Genomic DNA, 27,889 nt, shown 5'->3' with positions numbered 1-27,889 from the left:
TCCTCCCCTTGAGTTAGAAGCCTATTCCCAGGCTAAGAAGAAAAGACAATACCTGTGCCCCGCCTGAGTTCCAACGGGCCCCTACGCGGTGCCTGCCAGTGACCCAGCCCAGAGAGCACAGGAGGGGCCTTTGGGAAGGGTCTCCTGTCCCCTGGCATCCTGCTCCCCCAAGGCCAAGGCTTCACTCTCTGCTAGTCCTGCCAACCCCCGGTTCCTTCCCTGGCTGGCACTGGGTGAAGGAAATGCCTACAGTACACCTCGGTGGTAACAAGCCCTGTCCAAGCAGGGGTTCCCCTGAGCACGTGGTTCCCAGGGAGGGGATGGGCAGCAGGAAGCTTGGGACCCCCCCCCCCCACACACACACACCTTGCCCCAGTGCCCACCAGGGCCAGGCCACCCACCAGTGCTTCCCTTCCCCTGCCCATGCCAGCCCCACCTGAGCGGTCCAGACCTGCGGGTGGGGCCTGCCGCTGTCAGGCCACAAGTAGGACCTGGGAGGGAGGAGAAAGGGCGGGGCTGGCCGGCGGCTCTTAAGGCGGAGCTGGAGGTGAACTGCACCTCCCCCTACTCCTCACCTGGGCTCTGACAGCCTCTCTCCGTCCCAGAAGGCAGGAGTGAACACAGGAGTGTCTTGCCTGCCCGGGACACCAGGTAGGTGCCTTTATTCTTTAAGGAGAAGAGAGAGAGGCTCAGCTTCTCCGCGTCTCCTGGGGCTCGGAGTGAAGGTGGAGAGAAATGGGGAAGAGGCTGGGCATGAGCGGAAGATGGTCTCGGGACCACATACCCGAGTTCTGCACTTTGGGAGAACTTAATCTGTAGCCCTCAGTGTACAGATGAGAGAACCGTGGTCCAGGGAGGGGAAGAGGCTTGCCCGGCGGGGCCCCCGAGGCTTGGGAAGGGAATGGACCCGGAATCCAGCCTCCTGCCTCCCAGCCCGGAGTCCCTGGGGCCTGATCGTGAGCTGAGCCCCCGTGCTGGGCCCTTCAGAGAACACCAGGAATCCAGGGGGTGGCGGCATGGCCTGCACTGGTCCTGCGGGTCCCTGCCTGCTGTCCCAGGGTCTGCTTCACTGGGTCTGGGTGGAGAGCATGGGACAATCAAAGTCACTCTTCGAGCAAGGGGGTGGAGTGGGGAATTGGGCTATTGGGGCAAGGTACTTTGGGGGAGATGCAGCCTTCCCCCTCTGCCACCCTCTCCCTCCATTGACCTGGGCTTCTAGAAGGGAAAGAGTAAGTCAGGAGAAGAAGCTGGCAAAGAAATGGATGAGGGGATTTGCCCAGGAATCAGGATCCCCCTGCCTCCAGAGCCCTTGGGAACAAAGAAAGAGATTCCGGTCCAGTGAGTGAGCGGGTCCTATAAAAAGGGGCCCTCCCTACCCACTACAGCCCGCCTACATACATACACACAGCACTGAGCCCAGGGACCTTCCCTTCACCTTTAGAGCAGGAAGGAAAGAGCTAGAGAAGTGTGCTGGTGGGGACAGGAGAGGGAAGATGTCCAGGAATAAAGGAGTGAGACCAGCCCTGGGAGGTCCAGTGGTGCTTCAGGGAGTGTTAAAAGTGAGAAGAGTTTGAAGAAGATCCCAAGGGGCTGCCTGCCCTTTGCTCGATCCCAGGCCTGTCCCGCTGGGTTCCGGAACCCCAGAACGGGCAGAGAGAGGTGAAAGGGATCTTAAATCTATGAAGCAGTGGCGTAGAGTGTGGGACTCGGAGCCAAGACCACCTGGGTTCAAATCCCAGTTCCACTACTGGGTTCTGTGGGTTGTATGACCCCAGGCAAATCCCTTAACCTCTCCAGCCCCACAGGAAGAGTACCTTTTTCAAAGAACCATTGAGAAAATGAAATGAGTATGTTTTAAGTGTCTGTTATGATCACATTCCCATTATACAGTTGGGACAACTGAGGCCCAGAGAGGAACGGACACTTGCCCAGCGTGGCACAAGATCACTTTCCAAATCAGTAGGCAGACATCCTGGGTCCGGGTCCTGGTTCTGGGGGAGGACCCAGGTCCCCAGTGTGCTCCCCAAGGACCGTAACCCCAGGCTCCTCTTTGAGGCCCAGCCAAAAACCCTGCAGGATGTGCTGAGATCCTGCCCTGACAAACCCAGGCCGCTTGGAGCCAAAGCTCCACGTCCTCAGCTGCCCCCAGAAAGGAGCTCGGAGGCCCGTTCCCTTCCACTGCCATTTTTAGACACGCTTCCTGAGCCTGGGATGCACCTGCCCCCTCCAGGACCCAGCCAAGGAGAAGTCTGGCAGCAGGGCTGGCAGGAGCCATGGGGGAGAAGAGGGTTCTGGCTTTTCTCATTAACTTACTGTGCGAACTTGGGGCAACTCACACCCCCTCTCTGGACCTCAGGTGTTCCTCGGCATTTGAACTGTGTGTGGTATAAGGAGCTAAGAGTCTAAAGTCCACAGCCTGCGTTTGAATCCCAGCTCTACCACTTTTCTGGATGTGTGGCCGATACAGATTTCTTAACCTCTCTGAATCTCAGTATCTTCATCTGTAAAATGGGCTGGTAATAGGGATGCAGTACTTCCTAAGGTTATGAGAGGATTAAAAAGAGTTACCATAGGGAAAATCAGTGCCTGGTACATGGTGAGTGCTCAAAAAAACCGGGAGCTATTATTATTATTATGGTATTATATTCTATTGATATATAAGCCCTTATTTCCAAGTAATATTTAGAATTGTCCAACTGGTTTCACAAGCAACACCTCGCTGGTTCCACACCACCCTCCAGGAGGGCACAAGGCAGGAATTCTTATTCCCACCTCACAAATGAGGAAACTGAGGGTCAGAGTTACACCTTAAGGAACTGTTTGAGCTGGGATTCGAATCTGAATCTTCAGACTCGAGAGTTCACATTCATTTCATTTGCCCCAGGCTGGTCGCAATGCCTTTTCCAACACTAGGGTCTGACTCTAAAGCAGGATGTGGTGGAGGCATCTTAGAAGAAGAGAGAAGAGGCGTTGGAGGGTACCTTGGTCGGGGTGGGGGTGGGGGGCAGTGAGGCTCAGAGCAGGCAGTGGTAACGCAACCAGCCTATCCCAGCTCCTTACAGGTTTCTCGGCAGCCTCTGTTCCAGAACCTCTTACTTCCTGTAAGAAACCACTAACATGTGGCGTTAAGGCTAGACAAGGGGAAGAACTTCCCACATAAGGGAAAGGAGGAAGTTGGGACATCTTTTTCCCAGATGAGCCCCCAGGGAGTGAATATCATCTGATGATGTCACTCTTCAGATCAAAACTGTTCTGTGGGAGCTTCCCTGGTGACGCAGTGGTTGAGAGTCCGCCTGCTGATGCAGGGGACGCGGGTTCGTGCCCCGGTCCGGGAAGATCCCACATGCCGCGGAGCAGCTGGGCCCATGGGCCATGGCCGCTGAGCCTACGCGTCCGGAGCCTGTGCTCCGCAATGGGAGAGGCCACAACAGTGAGAGGCCCGCGTACCGCAAAAAAAAAAAACTGTTCTGTGGCTCACCATTGCCCTCGGGGTTGAGTCAGCACTACTGAGCCCAGCCTGCAAGGCTCTGCAGGGTCTGGCCAGCCTGCCTTCCCCACTCCAACTTCCCCTCCATCCACCCTAGGTTCTCTCTGTTTCCCAGATGCTCAATATCTCCCCTGTCCATCAGGCCTCTGAATACACTTGCCTCCTCACCCCCACCTGGCTCGCCCAGCCAGCTCCTGCTTTTCCTTCTTGTCTCCCTTTATGTACCCCTTCCTCCAGGAAGTCCTCCCTGACCTCCCCAACTAGTGCCTACAGAGTCCCCTCTGCCTCCCCGCCTCCCCTCCTCCCCGATGGCACTGTTTATGATTGCTCACCTGCTTACCTGTCTGTTTCACCAGCTGGCCCACATGGAGTAGCAGCTAAGTGCAGGGGCCCTGACATCACGCAGTCTGGGGTCCAGTCCTGCTCTGACACCTGTTGGCCTGATGACCCTTGGGCAAGTTACTTACCTCTCTGTATCTCAGTTCTCCCATTATAAAATGGAATAATAATAGCATCTACTAACAGGGTTGTTATGAAGATTTTTAAAGGTTTTATGTGTAAATACTAGGGCATAGGTGCATAGTAATTACTCAGTAAATATTAACTAGTATGTATTTAATAAATAAGGCTGGGACATAGTAAGTAGCCAACAAACGTCTATTGAAGTTATTTTATTTAATCATCACTTGTATAATGTTTATTATGTGCTAGGCATATTCTAAACATATTACAAATATCAGCTCATTTTATAGATAAGGAAACCGAGGCACAGAGAAGTTAATTAACTTTCCCAACGTTGCACAGCTAGTAAGTGGTGGAGCCAGGATGCAAACCTGGGGCAGACTGGCTCCAGCAGCCGTGCTTTTAAATGAGTGAATTTAAATGAGTGAATAAATATGCCTTTGTCTGGGGGGAAGGGAGCCCGGGGCTTCATCTACAGAATTTACTCAGTTCCCACCCTCGCTCTCGCTTCTTTCAGGTCCCAAGAGCTCCTGATTGGCAAGTGACATCTGTGGGATGTGAGGCTGGTTGGAAGCCAGAGGTAAACTGCCAGGTCACTACCCCCACTATGTCACAGGTGATGTCCAGCCCCCTGCTGGCAGGAGGCCCCGCAGTCGGCTTGGCTTCCTGTGAGGAACCCAGGAGGGCCCTGCACCCAGCACCCAGCCCCGGCCTGCCGCCCCAGTGTCCTTACTACACCACAGAAGGCTGGGGAGCTCAGGCCCTGATGGCCCCCATGCCCAGCAAGGAGCCCCCCAGCAGGCTCCAGCAGGCCCCACAGGCTGGATCCAAAGCCGGCTGCCTCCTGCAGTCCCCTGGGGAGCAGGCCTCGGGAGCCTTGGAGGACCTTGACTCCTACATTGACTTCTCGCTGGAGAGCCTCAACCAGATGATTCTGGAACTGGACCCCACCTTCCAGCTGCTCCCTCCAGGGCCTGGTGGCCCCTGGGCTGAGCCCACCCAGAGCACTACCTCGAGGAGAAAGAAAGAAGATCCTGAAGCTTTGGGTAAGGAACTGGGGCACAGTGCCAGGAGGAGGGCTTGGGGACCAGACCTCATGAGGAAGGAGTTTTCTATCAAATCAGAGGAGCAGGGGAGGAGTGCTGTGCAGCTCTAAACAAGTTACTTAACCTCCCTGTTTTCTCTGCCCTATAACAGAGATAAATAGAAGTAGCCCTCACTGTCCAATTCTCTTTGGTTCTTGAGTTTGGAAAGTGATGGATACCTGTTTTATGTAATTTTTCAGAGAATTTAAATAAGCTAATATAGATAAGCATATTATACAATGCCATGTATATAAATGAGAGCTTGATAAATGTGGTGTCCCTGAATCTCACTGTTCTATGGTGTCTCTCTTAGGTCCTAGCCTGGGCACCCTGAAATTTTTATAGGAATGGTATTTTCACCTTACCCATAACAATAAATGTAAATAACTTCGCTATAGGTAATAGTAAATATAGTAAATAATTGGGATGTGATGAATTTTTGAGTGTTTATTACTTTTGTTTTTAATATGTTATTTCATTGTAAGTTTGTGTAGTTTAATCTTTAGTAATGGTTTAGCCACTACTAAAGATTAAACTACACAAACTTACAATGTTTCTATAATTTAGCTGGAAAAAATCTTGAAAATTTAACAATCAGCTTTCATGAGCTGGTTCAAGCCAGCTCCAGGATACCACCACGTCCACGTGTATCCAGAAATCTCTGCATCTGGCTTCAGTTTCCCAAAGAGTTTCAAGTACACTTTGAGGATGAGGGTCACGGAGCAGCAGCCCCATTAGACAGGCTGGAAGACTGAGGCCTCCAGGGGTTTAATCAGCGTGGGTTAGAGGGTGTGGTGAGGATTAGAGATGGGATCCAGGAGAATTTCTACTTATTGAGCATTTATCATTCTGTCCAGGCACTGTGCTGAGCACTTAATAATGGAACCTTTGATCTTCCCAATCCACCTCCATGAGACGAATATTTTATCCCCATTTGACAAAGAAAAAGACTGAGGTTGATGGACTTGTGGAAGGAGCCAGTCTAGCCTAACCACTGGAATCAGGCAAACCTTACACAAGCTGTTCACTTCACTTCTTTGCGTCTCAGATTCTTCATCTGTAAAATAGAGATGAGTTTGCACTTCAAAGGGTGTTGCAGGGATTGAAAAAATAACATTTCATGGGTGTTTATCACAAATCCTGGGACACCATAGGTCATGAGAAATGGTGGCTGTTTGCAGTCAACATTGGGGTTGCGACTAAGACCAGCCCCAGGACAGGTTCAGGCTCTGGGGTGGAGGTCAGCCCGGCACACAGGTCCCTCTGGCAGCCTGGCTCCTCGTCTCCAGCCAGCCTTCTGCTCCTCCCATGGAGCACTGCCTGACAAGCCTAGTAGAAGAACCACCTCCAACCCTCAAGAGTCTTCCTGCTTCTTAAGGCCAGTCGTGGGCATGTCTCTGCAGGAAAGGTGACTTGGGCCTAATTATCGCTGGCAGGAGCCAGCCTAGGACTTTAATGCTCATGCCCCAGGGTAGGGCTTCCATACACTCAAGGCCAGCTGGGGCAAGACCAACCTCTGTGGGGCGTGCACTTGTACAGGGTAAGGGTGTTGATAACAGAGTCCTTCCTCCAAGGGACCGATGGGCAGTTGTCTGCGTTCTCAGATGCCCTGGGCACAACCTGCCATCTTGAGGATGTGTCCACCAGACTCTGGGCGGCAGGGGGTGCCAGAGAGCAGCAGTGGTCAGAGGGGCCTGATGAAGCCACCTAGCTCTGCCCTCGCTCCTTCTGATGGAATTTTTAAAAATCCTCTCCTCCAACCTCTGCCTGGACACCTGTGATGCCTGGGAGCTCACTATGTCCTCGGACACCCTGCAGGTCAGCTCCCCGTTAGAAAGTTCTCTTCCATCACTAAGAAGAGCGAGAGCCTGCAGGTCACTGGTGGCTGCACCTTGCTCCCCAAACCCTCCCCTCAACCACTGCTACTGGTGACAAAACTCTCCCAGCCCACGGCACCGCAGTGAGTTTTCATCCAGCCAAACGTATCCAGTGTGTAGAGCTCCTCTGTTTGCACTCTCATCCATCCTACTTTCGGGGTGTTGAGTGGAAGACGTTCTATAAGTGTGATGCTAGCAGACGTTCACTGCTTCTCTTTGTCCTAACTTGGCAAAAGCAAAAATTAAACATCGGCAATCTTGTGTCGATCCCTCCCCTAAAAATGTCCAGATAGAGTTTTGTAACACATAATTCCACCCTGTGAAGGAAATACTGGAAACCTCATTTACAGATGAGAAGACTGAGGCTCAAGGAGAGGAAGCGATGGCCACAGTCACACAGCTAGTGAGTGGTAGGTCAGCTCAAAGCCCAGCCCTCTGAGCTCCAGAGTCCACGTTCTTGCCTTTCTCTCTTCCTTGGAGCTAGTTTCCTGCCCTCCAGGGCTTCAGTGAGGCTCCACCGCCCTAGTGCTCTCAAACCTTCATCGAGCTCCCTGCCTCTGCCTCTTGCTTACCTTCCTTCAGATTTACCCTGGGGGGGAGGGGGAGGGGGTACCAGTCCCACAGGGAACATGGCTTCTGGAAGCAAATACCATATCCCTTCCTTTATCCTCTCCGCCACCCCTCCCCATCTTTGGAACAGGCCCCCGCGTTTTATGTTCCAGAATTTCTGCCAGGCAAGGCGGTTTGCCAATCCCAAGTGAAGGGTGTTTAACAACCGTCTCTCCAACCCTCCACCCACCTGGCCTGGTGCCAGGCGCCTGCATCCACCCAGCACTGCTCAGACTTGCCCCACACGCCTGTAAACAGCCGGCTGCTCCCAGGTGATAGGGTGGCGGCCCTCCACCTGCCCAGCCACATCCACCCCGGGGCAGCAGCGGGAGTGACTCACAGCTCTAGGACACCGCCCTCCCTTCCGGCCCGCCTCCACTTGCCTGGCCCCCAAGCAAGGCCTTTCTTTGGTAGGTGTTCGGATGACCCTGTGAGTAGGACCCAGAGCTTCACCAGGCCAAGAGACGCCCCCCCCTCCAAAGCAGTCAGGCACCTTCTCACGGTCAAGGTCTTGGGGAAGGGTCCTGAGGAGTCCCTCCCCGTGGAAGAGCCCACCCCGCCCCCAAACAGAGAACAGGAGCAGGGCTCAGTTTCTTCAACCCTTCTGAGCCTTGCTTTCTCGTCTGTTACATGGAATTAAGAATGTTTCCTACTTCGATCGAGTCATGAGTATTAAAAGAACTAACACGGGTAACGTGTCTGTAGCAGCGCTGGTGCACGGCACTCAGTAAATACCAGCCTTTATTAAAAACGGTGCAATAGGGCTTCCCTGGTGGCGCGGTGGTTGAGGGTCCGCCTGCCGATGCAGGGGACGCGGGTTCGTGCCCCGGTCCGGGAAGATCCCACATGCCGCGGAGCGGCTGGGCCCGTGAGCCATGGCCGCTGAGCCTGCGCGTCCGGAGCCTGTGCTCCGCAACGGGAGAGGCCACGGCAGTGGGAGGCCCGCGTACCGCAAAAAAAACCCCAAAAAACAACAAAAAAAAACGGTGCAATAAATGTGAGCTCCACCGCCACGTTTCTCCAAGCCTCAGTTTCCTCCTCTGTAAAAGCAATGCCTGCTGGCACTGGGCATAAAGGCGCTTGTGAGGCTTGAGAGGATTATGGGTATAAACACTATAAAATCCTATTAAAAAAAAAAAAGTGCTTGCCAACCTCGCAGAAGAATCCACCCCATTCCAAGACTTCTTCTCTTTCAGAGCCCACAATACATTGTGCCAGATATTCTACTCTTGCCCTCAGCAGTGAGACCCCCACCTTAGCCAGAGAGTATTAGCCATCTGGCCAGTACTGCCCCCCAGAAGCAGGCAGGCGGGAGATGCTCCTTGAAGCCCACCATGGACCATGCTCCAGGCTCCATTCATCGTGTATTTCATCCTCACCGCAACCTTGGAAGGGTGGTTTTAGATCCCCACTTTACAGATGAGGAAACTGAGGCTCAGAGCAGTTAGGAAAATTACCTGATGCTTCTTGGCGGGAAAGTGGCGAAGCCAAGACTCACACCCAGGTTTGTCGACAAAGCCAGGCCTGTTCCTCCACCTGCTGGGACAGCATGCCAGCGCCCCTCATCTGATGCAATCCTCCACCCCCACCTGGCCCACGCAGGCTCAGACAGAAGCAGTAGCCCTGAGCAGGGCCAGAAGGTCCTCTCCAGGAGCGGGCTGGGGCAGGCAGGGACTCCACAGTCACGCTGGGTGGGGGGATGGTGCGTGTGCCAAAGCCCAAGGGGGTGGGAGGCTGGCAGATAGGAGCCGAGGGTGCAATTTCCCACCGACTCTGCCCCAGATTCCATTTGGGGAAGCCAGAGGCAGGACTCACAGCCCTCCAGAGGGAGAAGCTGGGTAACCCCCATCTTCCACCACCTTTCCTAGAACAGCACCGAGGACAGCTCCCCTACCCCAAGTCAGGAGGAGAGGTGCCCATCCTCACCATGGGAGAACCACAGGGTACCCCACTCTAGGAAGAAACAAGGTCTCAGAACAAGAGTCCTAGATGCCCCCACTGGTGAATGGAAAGAGCATCAGAGTGAGTCAGCAGCCTGGGGTGCTAAGAGGCCCACAGCTCAGTAAGGCGGCATGCCCTGCCCCCAGAGAGTTCTCGCTCTAAAGCTAACCCTAAAGTGAACTCCTCAACCTCCAAGGTGCAGCCAGATCGCCAGGAATCTCGCTAAAATGCAGATTCTGATTCAGCAGCCCTGGGGTGAAGCCAGAGATTCTGCACAACTTCTCAGCTCCCGGGTGGAGTGGTGCTGCTGGGCTGGGGACCACAGCGGTGCGGCCCAATGCACACTGGAATCAGCTGAGGAGCTAAGCCACCCTGAGGCCTGGGACCACCCCCAGAGGTTCTGGTCTAATTGGCACCGGACGGAGCCTGGGCTTTAGGACCTTTATAAGCTCATCGGGTGATTCTAGCATGCAACCAAGCTTGAGAACCCCTGCCTGCATTGCAGGCACAGACATAGAAATAGCCTTCACAGGCCTGGGTGATAGAGGCATCCGAAGACGTGACTGGTGCAGTCATTTCAGCCCGGGGAGTGGAACCCACATGAACGAGAGGATCTCCCAGTTTTAAAGGACTTACTATGTGCCAGATGCAGTGCCCTGCTGCCTACATTCATCTCCATTCATCCTTACTGTAACACTAAGAGGCTGCGTACAGCTGCCCCATTCTACGGGCGTGGAAACTGAGGCTCTAGGTGGTGAAGTCATTTGGCCAAGCTCTCTCAGAGAGTAAGTGGCAGGGCCAGATCTGAAACCCAGGTCTGTCTACCTCCAGGACCCGTGTTCATGGCACTGCCTCTCCCCACACAAGGGAAGATGTCACAGAGAGGGTGACTTTGAAACTGGGCCCTGAAGGTGGAGCTGAATGCTGATTCTGATTCCAACAAACTTCTCTCTGGGCTTCAACTTCCTCATCTGTATAAGAAAGGGGAGGGACTTCCCTGGCAGTCCAGTAGTTAAAACTCCATGCTTCCACTACAGGGGGCACGGGTTCTATCCCTGGTCGGGGAACTAAGATCCCGCATGCTGCACAGCTTGGCCAAAAATTAAAAAAAAAAAAAAAATATATATATATATATATATATATATATATACACACACACACACACACGTATATATATGTGTGTATATATATATGTGTGTGTGTGTGTGTGTGTGTATATATATGTGTGTATGTATAAAGAAAGGGGAGACCAGATGGTCTTGAGGACACTTCCAGCATCCTTGTTCTGCGAGTCCAGTCTCCCTGGTTTCACCAATGCTCTGTTTCTCTCCCCAAAGATATAAAGTACATCGAGGTGACCTCGACCAGATCAAGGTGCCACGACGGCCCCCAGAGCTGCTCCAGCCCATCTGTCACCCCACCCTTGGACTCCCCTGGCTGTGGCGGCCTTCTCCTTTCCAGAGACATCCCCCGAGAGACTCGGAGCAACAGTGAGAGCCTCATCTTCTCCGGGAGCCAGGGCAGGGGGCACCAGCGCCCCTCTCCCCCCGCGGGGGCGCCCTCCTCTCATCCCCCACCCTCTCCCAGCATCTCCATCCCTGGAATGGGAAACAAGGCCTCAGGCCGCCATGGCTTGGGCTCCCCACTGGTGGCTTCCCCAGCCTTGGAGAAGGGGCTGGGGAGCAGGGTCTCCATGCTGTCAGCCAGCCCAGCATCTGATGTCAGTTACGTGTTTGGAAGGTAGGTCACTCCCACTGCAGCTTCTGACGTTGCCTCCACAACTCACACACACACACACACACACACACACACAGAGACGCATCCTAAAATCACAGAGGGACACCCTACTCTTTCTGAGCAAAATCTGGGCATGTACCAAAAATAAAAGTGAATGTTCTCTTTTATGCCATCACAGCCATTTGGTTCTCAAGCTTTCCTCAAGCATTTAGAATATGATTCAATATACAAAAATCTTGACTTCTACCTACCTCTCGGGAAAAGAACCACACTGCATTAATGAGGCTCACCTGTATCCTTTCCAGCCTTCCTACAGCCCATCTGTAGGAAGGATTTTTTTTTCTTTTAATTTAAAAAACCCCAAACGCAGGATGTAAACAGAATCAGGGGGTCTGGAATGAACCATCCAGGAAAGAAAAACCTCCTTCGTCTTTGTTCCTGGCAAAATCTAGCAGGAAGGAGACAAAACGGCCTGGGCATTATTTACAATCGCCCCAGCCCAATTCTCCGCAGGCCTCAGAGCAGAGCCACACGCATACCCTTCCTGCCCAGGAAGAGCAAACCCCAGGACCTCTGTCCCCCATACCAACTCCAGAGCCACTGTGCCAAGGCAGCCCCTGGCAAGGAGACTGGGATCCCACAGCCATGCCCGCTGGCACAGGCCTCTGAGCTCAGGGATAAGCCTGGCTGGGTGCAGAGCTGGCCTCCTTCTCTTCCTCCAGCTGGGGAATTCCGTCTGCATGGGCCATGGACATGGTCCAGCTCCGGTCCAGCCTGTGTGCAGGACTCTTGGGAGTGCTGGGGGGCTGGTGTGACAACTCAGTTGGACCTGCCTAGCTGGGAAGGCAGAGGGAATAGAGTCCAGCCTAAGCCCATGTGACCTGCAGGGGGCCAGCCCACTGGCTACTTTAATTGACCACAGACCCTGCAATGCAGGTACACTCCTGTATCCTTCAGCACCCCTTGGGGATCAAGTGGGCATACCCTTTGCTCAGGGCTATGGGGTAGGGGGGTTGGAGTATGCACTACTCTGACCAAAGCCATGGGTACCTAGATCACTAAATTCCAGAGTCTAGCTCTGGCCCCTAAGTGTCCACCCCCACCCGCTAAAACTCTGCCTGTCTGGTGCTCTCCCCATGCCACAGCCAGTCCCTCCTCCGCTCCAGCATCTCCAGCCATCAGTCATCTTCGAAATCCTTGGAAAGCCCCACCAGCTCTTCCTCCAGCCTCCACAGCCTTGGCCCAGTGTCCTTGTACACGAGAGCCAGTGGCCTCCAGGTCCCCAGCCACCCCACCCCGAGCACTGGCCAGCCCAGAGCAACCCATTCCTCACCACTGGCCGAGGAACATGCCAGCAGCTGTCCCCCATCCATCACCAACTCCATGGTGGACATACCCATCGTGCTGATCAACGGCTGCCCAGAACCAGGATCTCCCTCATCCCAGAGGACCCCAGGACACCAGGACTTTGTCTGCCCTGGGGCTACTTCTTCCAGCAACCCCTGTCCAGCCACCAGGAGCCACAGCCAGACCCTGCCAGATGCCCCTCTCACCACATCCCCAGAGGGTAAGTTGTAAACTGATCAGTACCTCACACTTTATGAGGTTTGGCTAATGGGGAATAGACAAAGCACCAATGCATTTGCTTCTGCAACAGCAGGTCAACCAACACACTGATTAAGTATCTACTGTGTGCCTAGCACTGTGCCACATAGTAGGGACACAGTCCAGAAAGAGAGAAAAAAACAAAGGATCACTGTAGAGTGGGATAAACACAGAGGTAAAGAGATGTTCTAAGTCTTATGGGGCTACAGGGGAAGGAGTGAGACTTTTCATCTGGGAACTGAAAAGGCTGGAAAGTGGATCAGAAGTCGATGGCCAGAGCAGGAGAGGAAGGGCAGTCCCAGCAGAGGGAACATCCAGGCCATGGTCACGAAGGTATGGAAGCACGTGGCATGTTTAGGAAATGACTGGAATGTTGGGTGCGGGATGAGGTCATCGGGAGTAACTTGGGCCCAGATTGGGAAAGATCTTGAACGCCAAGCAAAAGAGTGCACTTTTACCCTTTAGGCAATAGGGGACCATCAGAGACTCTCAAACAGGAGAGCGATGGGGTCAGAGACACACGTTCAATCGATCACTCTGGCAGCTGTGTGGCAGATGGATTGCAGGGCCTGGCTTGGCAGGGAGAGCAGTTTTTCTTTGGTTCTGTTTGGGTTTTCATCACGAAGTGGTCCAGGGCAGGGCAGAGGGTGGAGGAGAGAAGACAGAGCCAGGAGACCCTCAGGACATGGAAGCAGCAGGCTCGATGACTAACCCAAGAGAGGGAGAGGGAGAGTCAGTCCTAACTCTGACATTGGTGGATGACGTAGACAGCCAGGGGGTGGACAGGGTAACGGAGACCATGCATTCCAGTTCAGACAGCTAAAAACCACAAAACAGCAAACACCCTCCTTCCCGTAGTCTGTGACTACAGGCGTCCAAAAAGAACAAAAGGCCCAAAGCAGTAAACACAGAGGCTAAGCTCAGCACCCCCAGGGTGTTTCTCTCCCAGGAGCAGAGCCCACGGCTCCCTCACGGCTGAGCCACGAGGCTCCCGGGCCTCCCAGTCCTCACTGGGCCACAGACGTCAAGGTATTCCTGGGGGATGTGAAATGTTCACTGTACCCCGCTGCTCGCTCCCACCCAGGAAGCCGTGTCAGTGCAAGCAAGAGAAAATTAGGTGACGCGTATGCCTTTGCAGCTGCTCTGATCTGTTCCTAGGACAAATCGTTTGCAGATTTCAGTACATTTTTTATAATGAGTTACTCTCAGCTGGCCGCGACACACCTTTTCAAGATGCCGAAACTGAGAACCACTGCTCTCTGCCTTAGGGACCCAGGAAAATGGGCATCTTAGCGTCTCAAAGAGCACATTTACTTAGCCTAAAGGGCTTTTGCCCCTTTAGACATCTGGAGATCCAACGGAGTAGGGGTAGGGGAGGGTGGGTTGAATGGCACTGCTGGGTGGAGGAGGGGGTCGGGTCTCTCAGCTCCCCTCTCTCCAGTCTACAGGGTCCCCCTCCTCTGTCTGTCTCCAGGTCCTGCCAGGGACATGCAGCCCACCATGAAGTTTGTGATGGACACGTCTAAATACTGGTTTAAGCGAAGCATCACCCGAGAGCAAGGTAAAAGGGAAGCCCTGTTTTAGGGGATGAGTGACCCAGGAATCAGGTCCAGGTCCTGGCACCCCACATGGGGCAGATGGGGCCCTGGGTCCATGTAGAGGAGGGAACGGCAAATGGCAGGTCCAGGGAAGGGGGGTGTCCCGTGAACCCCATGACCTGAGGAAATAATGACTGCAGCAGGAATGGTGGAGGTTAGACAATAGAAAGGACTTCCTGGGAACCAAAGGTGATTCTGTACCATCTGCTCTACGGAGACCCAATGGGGCTGAGGCACAGAGGGTGTTCGGGTTCGGTGGTGACTGTCTCTGACCCAAGGATTGTTTCAGCCATCGAGCTGCTGAGGAAGGAAGAGCCGGGGGCTTTCATCGTGAGGGACAGCTCTTCATACCGAGGCTCCTTCGGTCTTGCCCTGAAGGTGCAGGAGGCCCCTGTGCCTGCCCAGAACCGAACAGGTAGGCATCTGTCTCTGTCCTCACTCAAGACCTCTAGGAGGCAACAGGGCGTGGTGGGTTCCAGTCCCGGCTCTGCCCCTGGCTTGTGGGGTGACCTTGGGCCTGTCCCATAATGACTCCTGGGAGGAGGGCCTACCTCAGCCCCCTCCCCGCTGCCCCCCAGCACTGAGGCTCCCCGAGTCCCCAGATTCCCTGCTCTACCCTCGTGGTGGGAAGAGGAGGATGGTCCCAGCACCCCTCCAGGCTGCTCTCTTCTAGGTGCCCACCTCTGTCCAGACCGGATTTCTTGTGAGGGAACCTAATGTAGTAATAACATGTGTGCTAGCTTAACCCCGCATACAACACACATCGATGGGGCATCCACCCTGCCCCAGGCACTGTGCAAGGCACCAGGGAGACCTCACTGGGGAGAGAGATAGAAACAGATCATTACATTACAAGGTACCTGGGTCACAGCCCCTCACCTAAGGCCCAGGACTGTAGCTCTCACACAACAAATGGGTGAGGTAACAGACACTCCCAGAGGGAGTTAATGACCCCCCAGAGCAAGGAAGTGATAGAGCGAGAGGATTAAAAACCCCGTATCCACATTCTCTACACCACGCCTCTCTGTTTAAATAAGAAAGTGACCTCTGGGCAGTGTTAGTTATCAAGGAAGCCTTGCCAATGAGCCCAAAGAAAGCAGGAAGCTGCAGGCTGGTGAGGAGGCAGGGGCGTGGTCCCCCCTCCCAGGGCCAGCCTGGCGCCAGCAGGGACCATCTGGTGCAGAATAATAGCACCTGGGAGGGGGTGGGTAGGGAGAGAGGGTAACCAGGCCAGAGAGCTGTGATTTGATCTAAACAGCGCCGGCAGCCATCCCTGATGGCTGTTGAAACCGAAAGAAAGGTCTCCTGAAAAAAGAATTACTGGACACAGAAGCCTTTGAGCAAAGGTGTGGGCACCGCCTTCGTGGGAGGCCTTGAGGATAGGATTCCTACCCGCTGTCCCACCCAGAGGCAGAGGGATGGACAAGTTAACCTCCGGATGGGCCCCGAGGAGGCGGGTCAGGAAATGAGTTGCACTCCCATCCACATGCTTTCTCTGTCCAGGCGAGGATAGCAGCGACCTCATCCGCCACTTCCTCCTCGAGTCTTCTGCCAAAGGGGTGCATCTCAAAGGAGCCGATGAAGAGCCCTACTTCGGTGAGCTGAGCATCTGTAGCCCCCAGGCCCCTGGGGTGTGGGCGGCTGAACTGGGGAAGGCCTCCTTATGCTGGGCTCCTGTTTCCTTGCAGGGAGCCTCTCTGCCTTCGTGTGCCAACATTCCATCATGGCCCTGGCCCTGCCCTGCAAGCTCGTCATCCCGAAGAAAGGTGGGCTGGGTCCCCAGACCTGTTTGTTCTCAGCAGAAAGGTTCCTGCGGGTCACTTCTCACCTTATTTAGGGATCATTTTAGTGTCAGAGTTAAAAGGGCACACTCTGGGGGAATTCCCTGGCGGTCCAGGGGTTAGGACTCGGCACCTTCACTGCCGAGGGCTTGGGTTCAATCCCTGGTCGGGAAACGAAGGCCCTGCAAGCTGGCCCACGCAACCAAAAAAAGAGAAAAGGAAAAAAGTGCGTGCTCTGGAGTCCGTCCACGTCTCCACTTCCTGGCTGTGAGAATTTGAGAAGGTCAACCTCTCTGAGCCTCCATTTCCGCATCTATGAAAGGAGCACAGTCACCATCACACCTCCTTCTAGGACTGGTGTGGGGGTGCAGCGAGAGAGCTCAGGCAAGGCTCTTGGCACAGTGCCTGGCGCAGAGCAGATCTTAAGAAATAGTAGCTCCTTCCTCAAGAGGATGAAAGGAGCATAAATCTGCCCGTTCGGTGAGGTTTGGTTTTTACTTCTGGGTCCAACGCTTACTGGGCACCCTCTCCTTCATTCACAGCTCACTCCAACCCTGTGAAGTAGGCATTGCTGTTATCCCCATTTCACTGCTAAGAAAAGGAAGGTTCGAATTTGAACCGAAGTCTCTCTTGCTGTCTTGTTCCAAAGTGTTCAGGGAACTAACAGAGAGCAAAGGACACGGCTGTATCATGAAAATCAAGGAAGAGAATTATGAGAACAAATAAGTGATCAATGGGTGAAATTTGGGAAAGAAAGAAAGAAAGAGAGAGAGAGAGAGAGAGAGAGAGGGAGGGAGGGAGGGAGGGAGGGAGGGAAGGAGGGAAGGGAGGAAAGGAAGGTTCAAGGCATTAAGTAACTTGCCCAAAGGCACAGAGTCAGACCTCCACCCAGATCAGGAAGCCCCATCCGAAGCTTACAGCCCAACGTACCCCCAGACATGCCCACACCTCAGGGTGTGCAGGAGAGCCACTAGGGGGGTTCTGGGAGAGGAGTCAGGGCCAGGGGAGCCCCTGGTGTGGTGATGGCAAGAGCCCCCCTGCTTTCTGCATTTGGCCTGGGTTTCCGGTGGGGTCCCAAAGAATGAGGAAGTCGGGGGCCTCTGAGGCCAGGTCGCTGCCGCAGTCCAGGGGCTGGAGGAGGGAGGGATCAAAAGGCTCGCCAGCGAGGCTTTTGGGGAGCCCGAGGCGGCTCTTTGCCTCATTAGAGGAATCACACCTGGTTTCTCGGCCAAGTCACTTCCCAAAGGTGTGGGCGGAGGTGGAAGAGGTTCAAAGGGCTGAAGGAGGCCTGTTCCTAGGAGGGGGGTCCACTGACTGCACCCCCGCCCCCTGGGGGCCTGTTCCATTGCTTTGGCTCAGAATTGGGAGGTGGAGATGGGGCCTCAGACCTCTCTGCAGACGACCGGGCCTCCTGCCTGAAGAAATCTGCGGGTGAGTGGTACGGGGCAGGGGGACGCTCCAGGCTTGGCTGTGCCCACCCCCCGCAGGGCACCTCCCAGCCCTGTGCACACTCGCACACGCGGGTCCACACGTGTTTCCCATTGCAGCTTTATTTCTTCGTCTTTAACAAGGTGCCACATTCCTCCCCCTCCCTGTGAGCCAGGAGATGAGAGGCTGCAGGCGGTGGGCCAGGAGGAAGAGGGGCAGGAGAGGAGGGGCACAGTGAGGCTTACCCCTCCTCCTGCACACACAGGTTGAGAGGGGCACACAGATGTGCTGGGGTCTCGCTGGGTCTGAAGGACCTGCCCTGGGGGTGGGATCCTCTGTGGAGTGTCAGGTCCGGGTCCTGGGGTCTTCTACAGGGGAAGGGTCGTTCCTCCTCGCGCCCAAGGGCCAGGCACGGGTCAGCACTTGTCTGAGTGACAGCTTCTGCACTGTGCCCTGAGCACGATGGCCCCCTCCCCATTCCTGTCTCCTCTTCCTTCTCTCAGCAAGGAACCAGGGCCCCAGGGGGAGGGTGGGGAGGGATGGAGGCAGCACCAGCCTTGGGACGGAGGAAGGCTTGCCTGGACGCCCCTACGTACAGGGCAACATCCCCTCCCTTGCCCCCTGCTGGAGGGCCAGGGGCCAGAGCAATGCAAACAACAGATGACCCCAAAGTCCCCTGGGGTTGGTCCCAAATTTCAGTGGCCCATACACTCCCTGCCCACCTGTCCGGTGGCTCAAAGAGAAGCCCTGCTAGATTTCCAAAAAAGGAAGGTACTCCTATCCCCTGGCTCTGGGCAGAGGGCCAACCAGGGCCTGGGTGACCTCCACCCGCCAGTGGATTCTGGCATGGCTCCAATGCAGTATCTGCACCCCCCCCAGGTTGCCACGCCCTGTACCTGAGCTCCGTGAGCGTGGAGACCCTGAGCGGAGCCCTGGCTGTGCAAAAGGCCATCTCAACCACATTGGAGAGGGATGTCCTCCCCACACCCACCGTGGTCCACTTCAAAGTCACCGAGCAGGGCATCACCCTGACTGACATCCAGAGGAAGTAAGGGGCTTCCCTTGCCTTGGGGCTGAGGGCTGGGCAGGGTAAGCTGGAGGGAATGGCTGAGACTGCTGTGGAGGAGTAATGGAGATGGAGTTCAGGCTCCTGGACCCAGCAGGGTCAGTGACGTGCTGAGTGACTCCAGGCAAGTTCTCTGCCTTCTCTGAGCCTGAGTCCAATGACCTCCTGCCAAAGTCCCGCTTCATCATGACCGATGGATTTGGAATTAACCAATAGTCATTGGGCACTGATTAAATCTGTAACCACTGATGGAACTTCTCCTGTAGGCCAGACTCTGGCTGACCCACGAGATCACTCCTTCCCAGGCTCAGGGATTCAGTCTAGCATGATCCTGGTCCTGGGCTGGAGGCATAAGAGATGACCAGATGCTGGGAATTCCCTGGTGGTCCAGTGGTTGGGACTCCGCACCTACACTGCCGACGGCCCCGGTTCCATCCCTGGTGGCGGAACTAAGATCCCACAAGCTGCGCGGCACAGCCAAAAAAAAAAAAAAAAGAGAGAGATGACCAGATGTAATTCCTATCTTCATTAAATGACGTGACAGGCAGTGGGGGTGGAGCGGGTGGTAGAAAACCCCAACATATAGGACAGAAGGGAGACGCACTTCATGAAAGGAGAGAAGTGCAAACGCGTGCCCAGCCGTGGGAAAGGTCACGGCAGCCTGTCAGGGGTCGTCAAACTGAGAGCTTCTTGGAAGACAGGGAGCTGGAGACGGTGGAGGTGAGGCAGGACACTGGGATGGGCTCTCACCAGCTCCCCTTCCCTCCCGGTCTCTTCCCAGGGTGTTTTTCCGGCGCCATTACCCCTTCGCCACCCTCCGCTTCTGTGGCATGGACCCCAAGCAACGGAAGTAAGTTCAAATCTAGCCACAGTAAAAAGACCCTGGGATTCGGATCCCAGACAGAGCCTGTGAACATCAAGGGGTCGGGAGCAACAGAATGAGGGGGAGGGGGACATGGTGGGAGTGGGGACAAAACTGGCCATTATCTCCCAAAGCTCAGCGAGACTCCTGTGAAATGGAGCAAAGAATCGGTACTCAGGACTGTCGTGTTCCTTTCCCACAGGTGGCAGAAATACTGCAAACCCTCCCGGTAAGGCCTTCCTGTCCACTCAGTCGCCATGAGAGGTCTCCCTCGGGGAGGCCTGGACCCAACATGGGGAGGGAGTGAGGGAAAGAAGGAGGCCCCGCCCTGATCTTAAAAGCCCATGGGTTTGATGGCTGACGGCACGGCCCCGGCCCTCAGGGAGCCACCAGTTTGATGTCTTATGTGGGAGGCGCAGGCTTTAGTCTGTAAGGATGCCTCAGGCTGATGGCCAAGACACACCTTCGCCCTCAGGAAGCTTCAACTCTGATGGGGAATACACAGGTCGTGTCCTCAGGCGCCCCCATTCCAAAGGAGGGAAACCCAGATCTTAAACTGAGGGATCTCTCGGTCTGACAGGGGAGGTTCCCGTCCTAATGAGGTGCTGGGCTGGGGAAGGGCAGGGAGGAGAGCTGCTCCCAGCCTGGTACCTCCCTGGGTCCCACCCCTCACTCAGGCTCTCCTCTCCCATCAGGATCTTTGGGTTTGTGGCCAAGAGCCAGACCGAGTCACAGGAGAATGTGTGCCACCTCTTTGCGGAGTATGACACTGTCCAGCCAGCCTCGCAGGTCATCAGCCTGGTGGGTGCTCTGCTGCAGGACCCAGAAAGGATGTAGGGGAGGGAGCTTCCTGTGTGTCTTCCTAGGCACCCCAGTGGGCTTGCTCAGGATGCCCCCTCCAGCCTGAGCAAGAGGCCTCTTACCACCCCAATGGACCAATCCCCTGGACTGGAGGAGAACGGTTGAAACCCTTGAACTCAGTATGACCTTCAGCGGTGACCTTCATCCAGACCCCCCCCCAACCCGGGCCTCAGTTTCTTTAACCTTAAAGGAGGCCCACAGCAGGATCAGCTGTTCTTCTCAGACGTCTGTGGGCATCTTAACAAGCTCCCTGTGATTCTGAAGCACACCCACATCTGAGGACCCCCACACGAAAATAACCTCTGAAGACCCCTGACTCCATCCTCCTGGACACTCCGGACACAGTAGCCTGAGCTAGAGACCCGTGACCCCTGCTTCAGGCCAAATGCAGGTACGGGGTCGGGACTCCTGGGCCCTGGTCCAAGGCTGGCCTGAGAGCAGATGGGTTGCCAGCACTGAGGACCAAAGGAGGGATGGACTGACTCTCTTTCCCTCCATATCTGTTCCTTTCCCCATTTCCCTGACAGCGTATTGAGCTGCTATTCCCAGGGCAAAGCTAGATCTGCCTGCCCTGGATTCTTCAGCCAACATGGCCCTTGTTGCTAGGCAGGTTAACAAGTGTAAACTTGCCCCCGTGGTCAGAGATGACCCCGCTGTCCTCACGATCTTGATGTCTAATCCCTTCCATTGTCCTCACGATCTTGATGTCTAATGCCTTCCATTGCAAATGAGCATCAGCTCCATCTTTTCTTTCAGTTTCTCATAAGCGACTGTCCCACAACTGCCCTGGTGTTACTTGTGTCACTCACACCTGGGGGTGGCGGCAGCAAGACCTCTGCTCACTCAAGCAGACACAGGAGCTGGCTCTCTCTGGTTCTGCCTCAGCCCCAGTCTTGCTGAGTCCTCTGTGCTCCAACAACACACACACACACACACACACACACACACACACTCACACTCACACACACGCACACAGAGCCCTCTACAGTACTGTGGCGGCAACTGACCTTGTAACCACATGGGGGCAGCAGAGAGTCAAGAATGCAAACAGGCAGCCACCCCAAGAGGCTTGGAGAAGCTGGGTGGTCTTTCCCGCCCCACCCACACCCCCCTCAACCCTAACCCTAACCCATTAAGACCCCCAAGAATCTGGAATTGTTTGTCTAGCAGACCTGGGGTCCTAAAGAAACCAAACTATGAGAGTAGAAGATAAGACTCAGAAAAGAAGCCCGTTTTTGCTCCATGAGGGACCAGTGCCTGCCCCCGCCCAGCTGGGGGCCCTGCCAGAGAATCATTATCTTTGGCCAAAGTTGGGCCTGAAGGGTTATTATTTCAACCCAGAAAACCAAACCGGACTGAAGCGGCCCTGGGCTGGCGGGACTGGCTGAGACCAGCACCCCCAGCCTGTGGTCAGGCACTGCCCCACCCTGGAGACTACGGAATCCAGACAAGGTTCTCAAGGTCACAGTGCCCACGTTCTCAAGGTCACAGCCTGGGAGCTGGCAGAGAGCACCCCCCCCATATATCTATGGGGGCCTTGTAGCTCCCATCGTGGAAAATAAAGTGTCTGTCTTTGCACAAGAGTTGGTCCTATGGTATTCAGGGCTATCCCCTCAGAGATGGAAACCTGAACAGAAAAGGGGACCTGGCTGGGCAGGTAGCAGCTGTGTCTGAGAGAAGACCGCGTGTGCCACACCCCTCCCGCACCCCTGGCACGGCAGGACAGTCTCCACTGACTTCCACTTCATAGCCGTTGCTTAAGTCATTCTGGGTACCCCACGTGTCCGACACACCCATTTTCCTTCTTCACGACCCCTTTCCTGCCACTGTGCCGGGAAGACAGGAGGCCCGGGCTGTCCCGTGCATGCCAGGGCTGAGGTGAGCACGTGTGACAGCCCTCCCAGCTTCCAGAGTCTCACTCGGGCTCCCTGAGGGAGAGGAGAGGCTGGTGAAACATAGGCAGCTCAAGAAAAGTCCAGAAGAATCCCTGAACCCAGATGAACCCTGAGCTACCAGCCCAGTCCTGGAGACCTGGGCAATGGCCCCATCATTCATCCTGGTTCTGCCTCCAGTCTTGGGGTAATGCCCCCCCAGACCCGTTGCAGTTAGGGACTCAAGGGGGACAGGCCATGGAAAGCCTCGCCGAGTGGTTCAGAAGGGGCTGCACCAATGTCCCTTTCCTACAGAGCCTTGGGAAGGGGAGAGGTGCCGCTTCTGTGCAGACTGAGCTGTGTGACCCAGTGGCAAGGGCTGCTCTGGAGGAAGTGAAGAGACCTTCCCAAGAGACCTTGAACCACCACTGAGAAGCCCCTGCCGCCCCTCCCACTGCCCAACTGCAGTTCCAGAGGGGGCCCCTCTCAGCCCCCCGCCCAGCCCCCTCCCTGGCCCTGGACAGAGTCCACGGGAGGTAATGACCTCTACTGCATTTACATAGCTCATCTTTCTTCTAGGAAGATTTCGTAGAGAACTTGACCTTTGCTGATGGGCAGAGCCGCCAGCCCAGCAAGGGCAGAAGGGAAGGACCTCCACCAAGGCAGGAGCTGGGAAGGGAGGGGTCTTTGCACCCATGCAGGGACACCCAGGGGTTTCCTCTCCAGGCTTTGCAGTCCTGGGTCTTAAGCCTCTCTCCCCCATACCCACAATGTCCTGTCTCCCGACTTTCCACCCTGCCGCATCCCTTTCTCATCCTTCTCTCTACACATAAGTACACCATCCCTCCCTCCTCTCCCCCTCCCAGGGTCTCTCTCCTTCCTCACCCTTCTTCTCATCATACCTTCTCCACCCACCCACCCCCAAACCCATCCTCTCCCCCTTTACAGAAAAACCTTCCTACTCTTGTCCCATTTAATCCCCTCGCCCCTCTGCCCCTGGTGGCTGGACCCACAGCAAAGCCCAGCTGCTGCTGGAGTTGATGGGAATGGAGGACAGCAGCCCGCTGCGCCACCAACCATTTCTCAAAACCCAGATTCCCATGTCCTCTAACCCCTGCCTCCTCCCTGGCTACAGAGTGGACTCCCCAGAGAGCTGAGGCACCCTCACCCCTACCCCATCTGACCAGCCAGCCCCCATACTCACCTCCCACAGGTGGCTCACCTCTGCTTTCATCCTCAGCCCCTAACACCCTACCCCCACCCCCTACCCCTGGTCCTAACTCTCATGCTATCCAATAGGCTGAGAACTTGGAACAAGAGGGCAGGGCTGGGGGGCTAAAGGCCCCCAACCCAGAAGGCAGTACCTTGATTCATGCAGCAGTGCTTTCTGGCCGCATGCTCTATTCATGGGATCCAGGAAAATGGATGAATGTAACAGCGTTATAATGGAGGTTTGTAAGTGTCATACAGAGCTGGCAGGAAGGGTACAGAGAAGATAAGCTTTCCCCAGTTGGGGAGAAGGAGGGCAACGTTACCAAGGCAGTAACATTTGAGTCGGGTCTTCAAGGATAAATAGGAGTCTAACAGTAAAGACGAGGGGGGGGAACCCAACTTTTGCTAGGGGGCTCCTATAGGCTAAGTGCAATGTGAAGCGCATTATATATGTTTAATCCCATTTTACAGATTAGAAAACAGGCTCAGAAGGTTAACTTTCCCACTAGTAAATGGCAGAGAAAAAGAATTCCAAACTTGTGCCCATTCCACTGGCTCAGCACGCAGACAAGCAGATGGATGAATCTGCCTGAAGCCCATAGGTATGAAGAGATTCCCTGTTCAGAGTGGCTGAAGCATGCGGTGCCCAAGGGAGTAGGTAAGAGAGGAAGCAAAGGAAAGAGGGAGGAGCTGGCTCATTAAGAGCCTTGGGTGCTAAGCTGAGAATGGCCAAGGGATGAATACTTGGTGAATGAATGAATGAATGAGGTTGGACTCAGGACCACTGTGTACAGTTGTGCAAGTTCTATGATGCACAGTTGTACACGGCAACATGCTTGGACTTTATCCGGTAGGTAACGGGGAGACAACAGAGGCTTTTCAGACAGGGAGTAAGTAACCAGATGTGGGGACAGGAGAAAGGATCTGAGGCCTGGGCTGGGAAGGAGTGTGATGGGAAGAGGAAGCTGTGAAGACTTGGAGTTCAGGCCGGGAAGGAGATAGGGGCGCTCATCCTGAGGCAGGCTGGGACAGAAGCCTACCTGATCTGGGCCTGGGGCCTGGGTTCTCTCCGAGCTTGAAAGGACTACGTGGGAAAGAACAGGACTAGGGCTCCCCCTTCCCGCGTATTAGTCTGCTCAGACTCTGCCACAACAAAATATCACAGACTGGGTGGTTTAAACAGCAGACACTTATTCTCTCACAGTTCTGGAGCCTGGAGGTGTAAGATCAGGGCGCCAGCATGGTTGGGTTCTGGTGAGGATTCTCTTCTTGGCTTGCAGACGGCCACCTTCTAGCTGTGTGCACATATGGCCTTTCCTCAGGGCATTTTCCTCTTCTTCCAAGGCTACCAGTCCTATCAAATTAGAACCCCACCCTTATGGCCTCAGTTAACCTCCTAAGTTATCTCCTAAGAGTCCTATCTCCAAATACAGTCACATTGGGGTCAACCTGTGAATTTATGGGGACACAGTTCAATCTATAGTGCCCCTCCATACAGAGCCCTGCCCCAGCCATGTTCCCCACCCCCATAATCCCCCCAGCCCCGGCCAGGCTGGGGCTCTCAGCCCCAGCAAAGCAGACCCTCTTCTTCTTGAGTCTGTGCCCTTGGAGCCAGCCAGGGACTCGTTTTGTAACTCTCTGCTTCCTGGAAGGTGTCTCAGCCTTCACCCCTTCCCAGTCAAATCTTGCCGGGGGGCTTCCCTGGTGGCGCAGTGGTTGAGAGTCCGCCTGCTGATGCAGGGGACACGGGTTCGTGCCCTGGTCCGGGAAGATCCCACATGCCGCGGAGCGGCTGGTCCCGTGAGCCATGGCCACTGGGCCTGCGCGTCCGGAGCCTGTGCTCCGCAACGGGAGAGGCCGCGGCAGTGAGAGGCCCGCGTACCGCAAAAAAAAAAAAAAAAAATTCTTGCTGAGGAGCAAGTGGAGCTTGGCTTGGAGGAGGCCTAGGGAGCAGGAGGACAAGCCAGGAAGAGGGAACCAGAAAGAGAGAATAAGGAGGGGGAGGAAAGGGACAATGCGTCTCGCTCACTCATTCACCTGCGTCACCAAATACCACACTGAGCGCCCACGTGAGCAATGCAGAATTAGGTGACCCCCGGTTGGCTAGGAGGTCGGGAGAGGCCTGCACATGACCCAGGAGAGAGCTTCTCTCCTCCACAGCATTCGGGTTGGACACCCCGTGAATACCGAGATGGGATGTATCCTTTCCTTAGTTCACCCCACTCCCCTGCGCACGCACACACGCAACTTCTCTCTTCTGCATCAAGAATTAGAAGCCTGGTGGTCAGACAGATCTGGGTGGCAGGTCCCCTCTGCCATTGATTAGTTGCATGATTTAGGGCAAGCCACTTCCCTGGGCATTAAGCCTCAGTTTCCTCGATTGTAATATCCGCCTCAAAAAATTAGAGACACACTGGGCGTGAACACACTTTGTAGCCTGTGGAGTACCAGTGTTCATTCTGAGAAGGCTAGCACTCCTATCGATCTCTCATTGGGCACCTAATATAATGCCACGTACCAGGCTGCTGGAACAGGAGCTCGACGAAGAAGAAGACTCGCATGTTCGCTGCTGGATCCCCAGCACCTAAAACAGTGCCTGGCGCACATCAGGCCTACAGTATTTGTTAGAAGCTTTGCCGTGTATTATCTCATTTAATCTTGATAGCAACACTATGTAGGTATCATTATTTACCCTCATTTGATGGATACGGAACTGTGGATTGGGAGATTAAGTCCATTTCCCAGGGTCCAACCATAATAATGGTAAAGTGTGATTTGAACCCAAGCGATTTGGACCCAAACCCATAGTGATTATGATAATGATGACATTTGGAACTTATTGAACCAGAGGTCATCAAGTCCAATCCCCTGCCTCCATCTACACCAGGATAGAATTGTCTGCCCCTCCTTCTGGTGTCTCTGACAAGCCCCTCTTCTCCCACCAGTGATTAGGTCCCCATCCCACTCCAGTCGCTACACCAGGCTGCTCAGACTGTTACAAAAGTCCCCTGTCCCTCTGTCTGCCTGAAAGGTGGCATATTTCCCTGTAATCTTCCACCCAGAATCTTCCATCAGGACCTCCTTCCTTCCTCCCAAATATTATAGCCCTTCCTAGCTTCCCCTTTCTGGAGCCGGAAGAGTCTCCCCTGCCCCCACTGGGAGATGGTGCCAAAAGACCACTGCCCTGAGTTCTAATCTGTATGCCACCAGCTCATCTATGCCTTCAGGCAAGCAAATCACAGACCCCATCTAGGCCTTTGTTTCCCATCTGTGTAATGGGTGAACTGGAGAAGAACTTGAAAGCTGCACCCAGCCCCGGTCTTCTTAGGAAGGACGTTTCTCAGCCATTAGGCTGGAGCCATCCCTCTCCCTGACACGCCCCCCTACCCGCGCGCCGCCCTACACCCCACTCTCCAGCCCAGGAGATGCCGCCCAGCTCTATCCCGAGGCTTCCTGTGTGGTCTTCCCCACCGCCCACCTCCCACCCTAGAACTTTGGGATCTGTCTCCTGGCAACCTCTGCTCTCCCCCACTCTGGGCCTGCCCTCTACTTTAGATTGTGCTGACCCTCTCCTCCCCTGCCAGGGCCCAGAGTCCCCTACAAGGCCACCATCTGCAGAGGACCCAACTGGAGGCTGGCCCTTCCCTAGCCTGCAAGGCCAGCTTCCCTCATTCCAGCCCCAAGAAATCAAGGTTTACAAGGTCTCTTTGCATTTTAAAGGCAACCTCCTGTGGTCCACCCCACCCCCCAAAAAGAAAACTTTTCAAAACTTTTCAGGTCCGTTTACATTTTAATATAAACCCCTCTGGGCCTGTTGCCTGGGATTTAGGACTCACCAGCCCCTAAATCCAAAATCTCTTTGGGGGAAGGTTTTTACTTTTACCACTGCCCCTCCCTTGCATGGGGCTGGGCCCACCCAGGGCTTTTGGAAGTCGGGGTGGTCACAGACCCTGGGAGCATGGTCCCTCACAAGGCCTGCGATCAGGCCAGGGTCACTGGGCAGTCACATGTCACTTTGAATGAGAAGCCTTGACCTGAAGCTGAGAAATGAAGTTGGGAAACAGCTCAGCCGAAGGCAACTGGACTTTTGTTTCTTATGATGTTTTTTTTCTTATGTTTTCTGGGGGAAAAAAGCCCTCTATTGTCTGACTAACCTTCCATGATGCTGGAAAATTGAATTTGTTTCCTGAGCAGTCTGGTCCAATTTCCCCTGGGTGGGGACGAGCCTGGCCTCCCCTTCCTGCTGCTTCAATTTGGAAACTTCTGGCTCTACTCAGAGACCAGGACCCAGAAGGGAGGCAGGGACCCTGATCCCTGGACCTGCCAGGCCGTAGCACCCAGGATCCTCCCCGCGGTCCTTGCTCGGGAAGCTGTTTCTGGATCCTCAAGTTTCCTTGTCCTCTCTAT

General features: G+C 54.8%; 1 protein-coding gene across 8 annotated transcripts; it reads left to right on the top strand.

Moving 5' to 3' along the window:
• Positions 1 to 567: 567 nt before the first annotated feature.
• TNS4 (tensin 4) lies at positions 568 to 21,980 on the top strand. Of its 8 annotated transcripts, XR_009537542.1 has the most exons (15): positions 570 to 651; positions 3,844 to 3,941; positions 4,467 to 4,995; positions 10,799 to 11,201; positions 12,344 to 12,765; positions 14,245 to 14,364; positions 14,691 to 14,816; positions 15,905 to 15,997; positions 16,090 to 16,167; positions 17,542 to 17,613; positions 18,490 to 18,658; positions 19,458 to 19,526; positions 19,741 to 19,767; positions 20,234 to 20,790; positions 21,741 to 21,980. XR_009537542.1 is itself a non-coding variant. In XM_060134091.1 (14 exons), exons 3-14 carry the CDS (start codon positions 4,557 to 4,559, stop codon positions 20,373 to 20,375), a joined length of 2,139 nt encoding a protein of 712 aa, XP_059990074.1. In that variant the 5' UTR covers positions 570 to 651; positions 3,844 to 3,941; positions 4,467 to 4,556; the 3' UTR covers positions 20,376 to 21,980. The 8 variants fall into 8 exon arrangements, 7 of the variants coding, with proteins under 7 accessions (XP_059990073.1, XP_059990074.1, XP_059990076.1 ...); XM_060134091.1 differs by having other exon boundaries at positions 12,365 to 12,765; positions 20,234 to 21,980; XM_060134093.1 differs by having other exon boundaries at positions 14,278 to 14,364; positions 20,234 to 21,980.
• The last annotated feature ends 5,909 nt before the right edge of the window (positions 21,981 to 27,889 follow it).

Source organism: Lagenorhynchus albirostris, chromosome 20, assembly GCF_949774975.1.
Source record: "Lagenorhynchus albirostris chromosome 20, mLagAlb1.1, whole genome shotgun sequence".
Taxonomy (NCBI): domain Eukaryota; kingdom Metazoa; phylum Chordata; class Mammalia; order Artiodactyla; family Delphinidae; genus Lagenorhynchus; species Lagenorhynchus albirostris.
The sequence above is the reverse complement of the archived record's forward strand: the minus strand, read 5'-3'. Positions and strand labels throughout refer to the sequence as shown.

Bases quoted from the DNA above. Each gene is read 5' to 3' on its own strand.
- TNS4 (XM_060134090.1), top strand. From the start codon at position 4,557: ATGTCACAGGTGATGTCCAGCCCCCTGCTGGCAGGAGGCCCCGCAGTC. The intron at 14,365-14,690 runs GTAAAAGGGAAG...GGATTGTTTCAG, and splicing joins AAGCATCACCCGAGAGCAAG to CCATCGAGCTGCTGAGGAAG. The intron at 16,168-17,541 runs GTGGGCTGGGTC...GCTTTGGCTCAG, and splicing joins GCTCGTCATCCCGAAGAAAG to AATTGGGAGGTGGAGATGGG.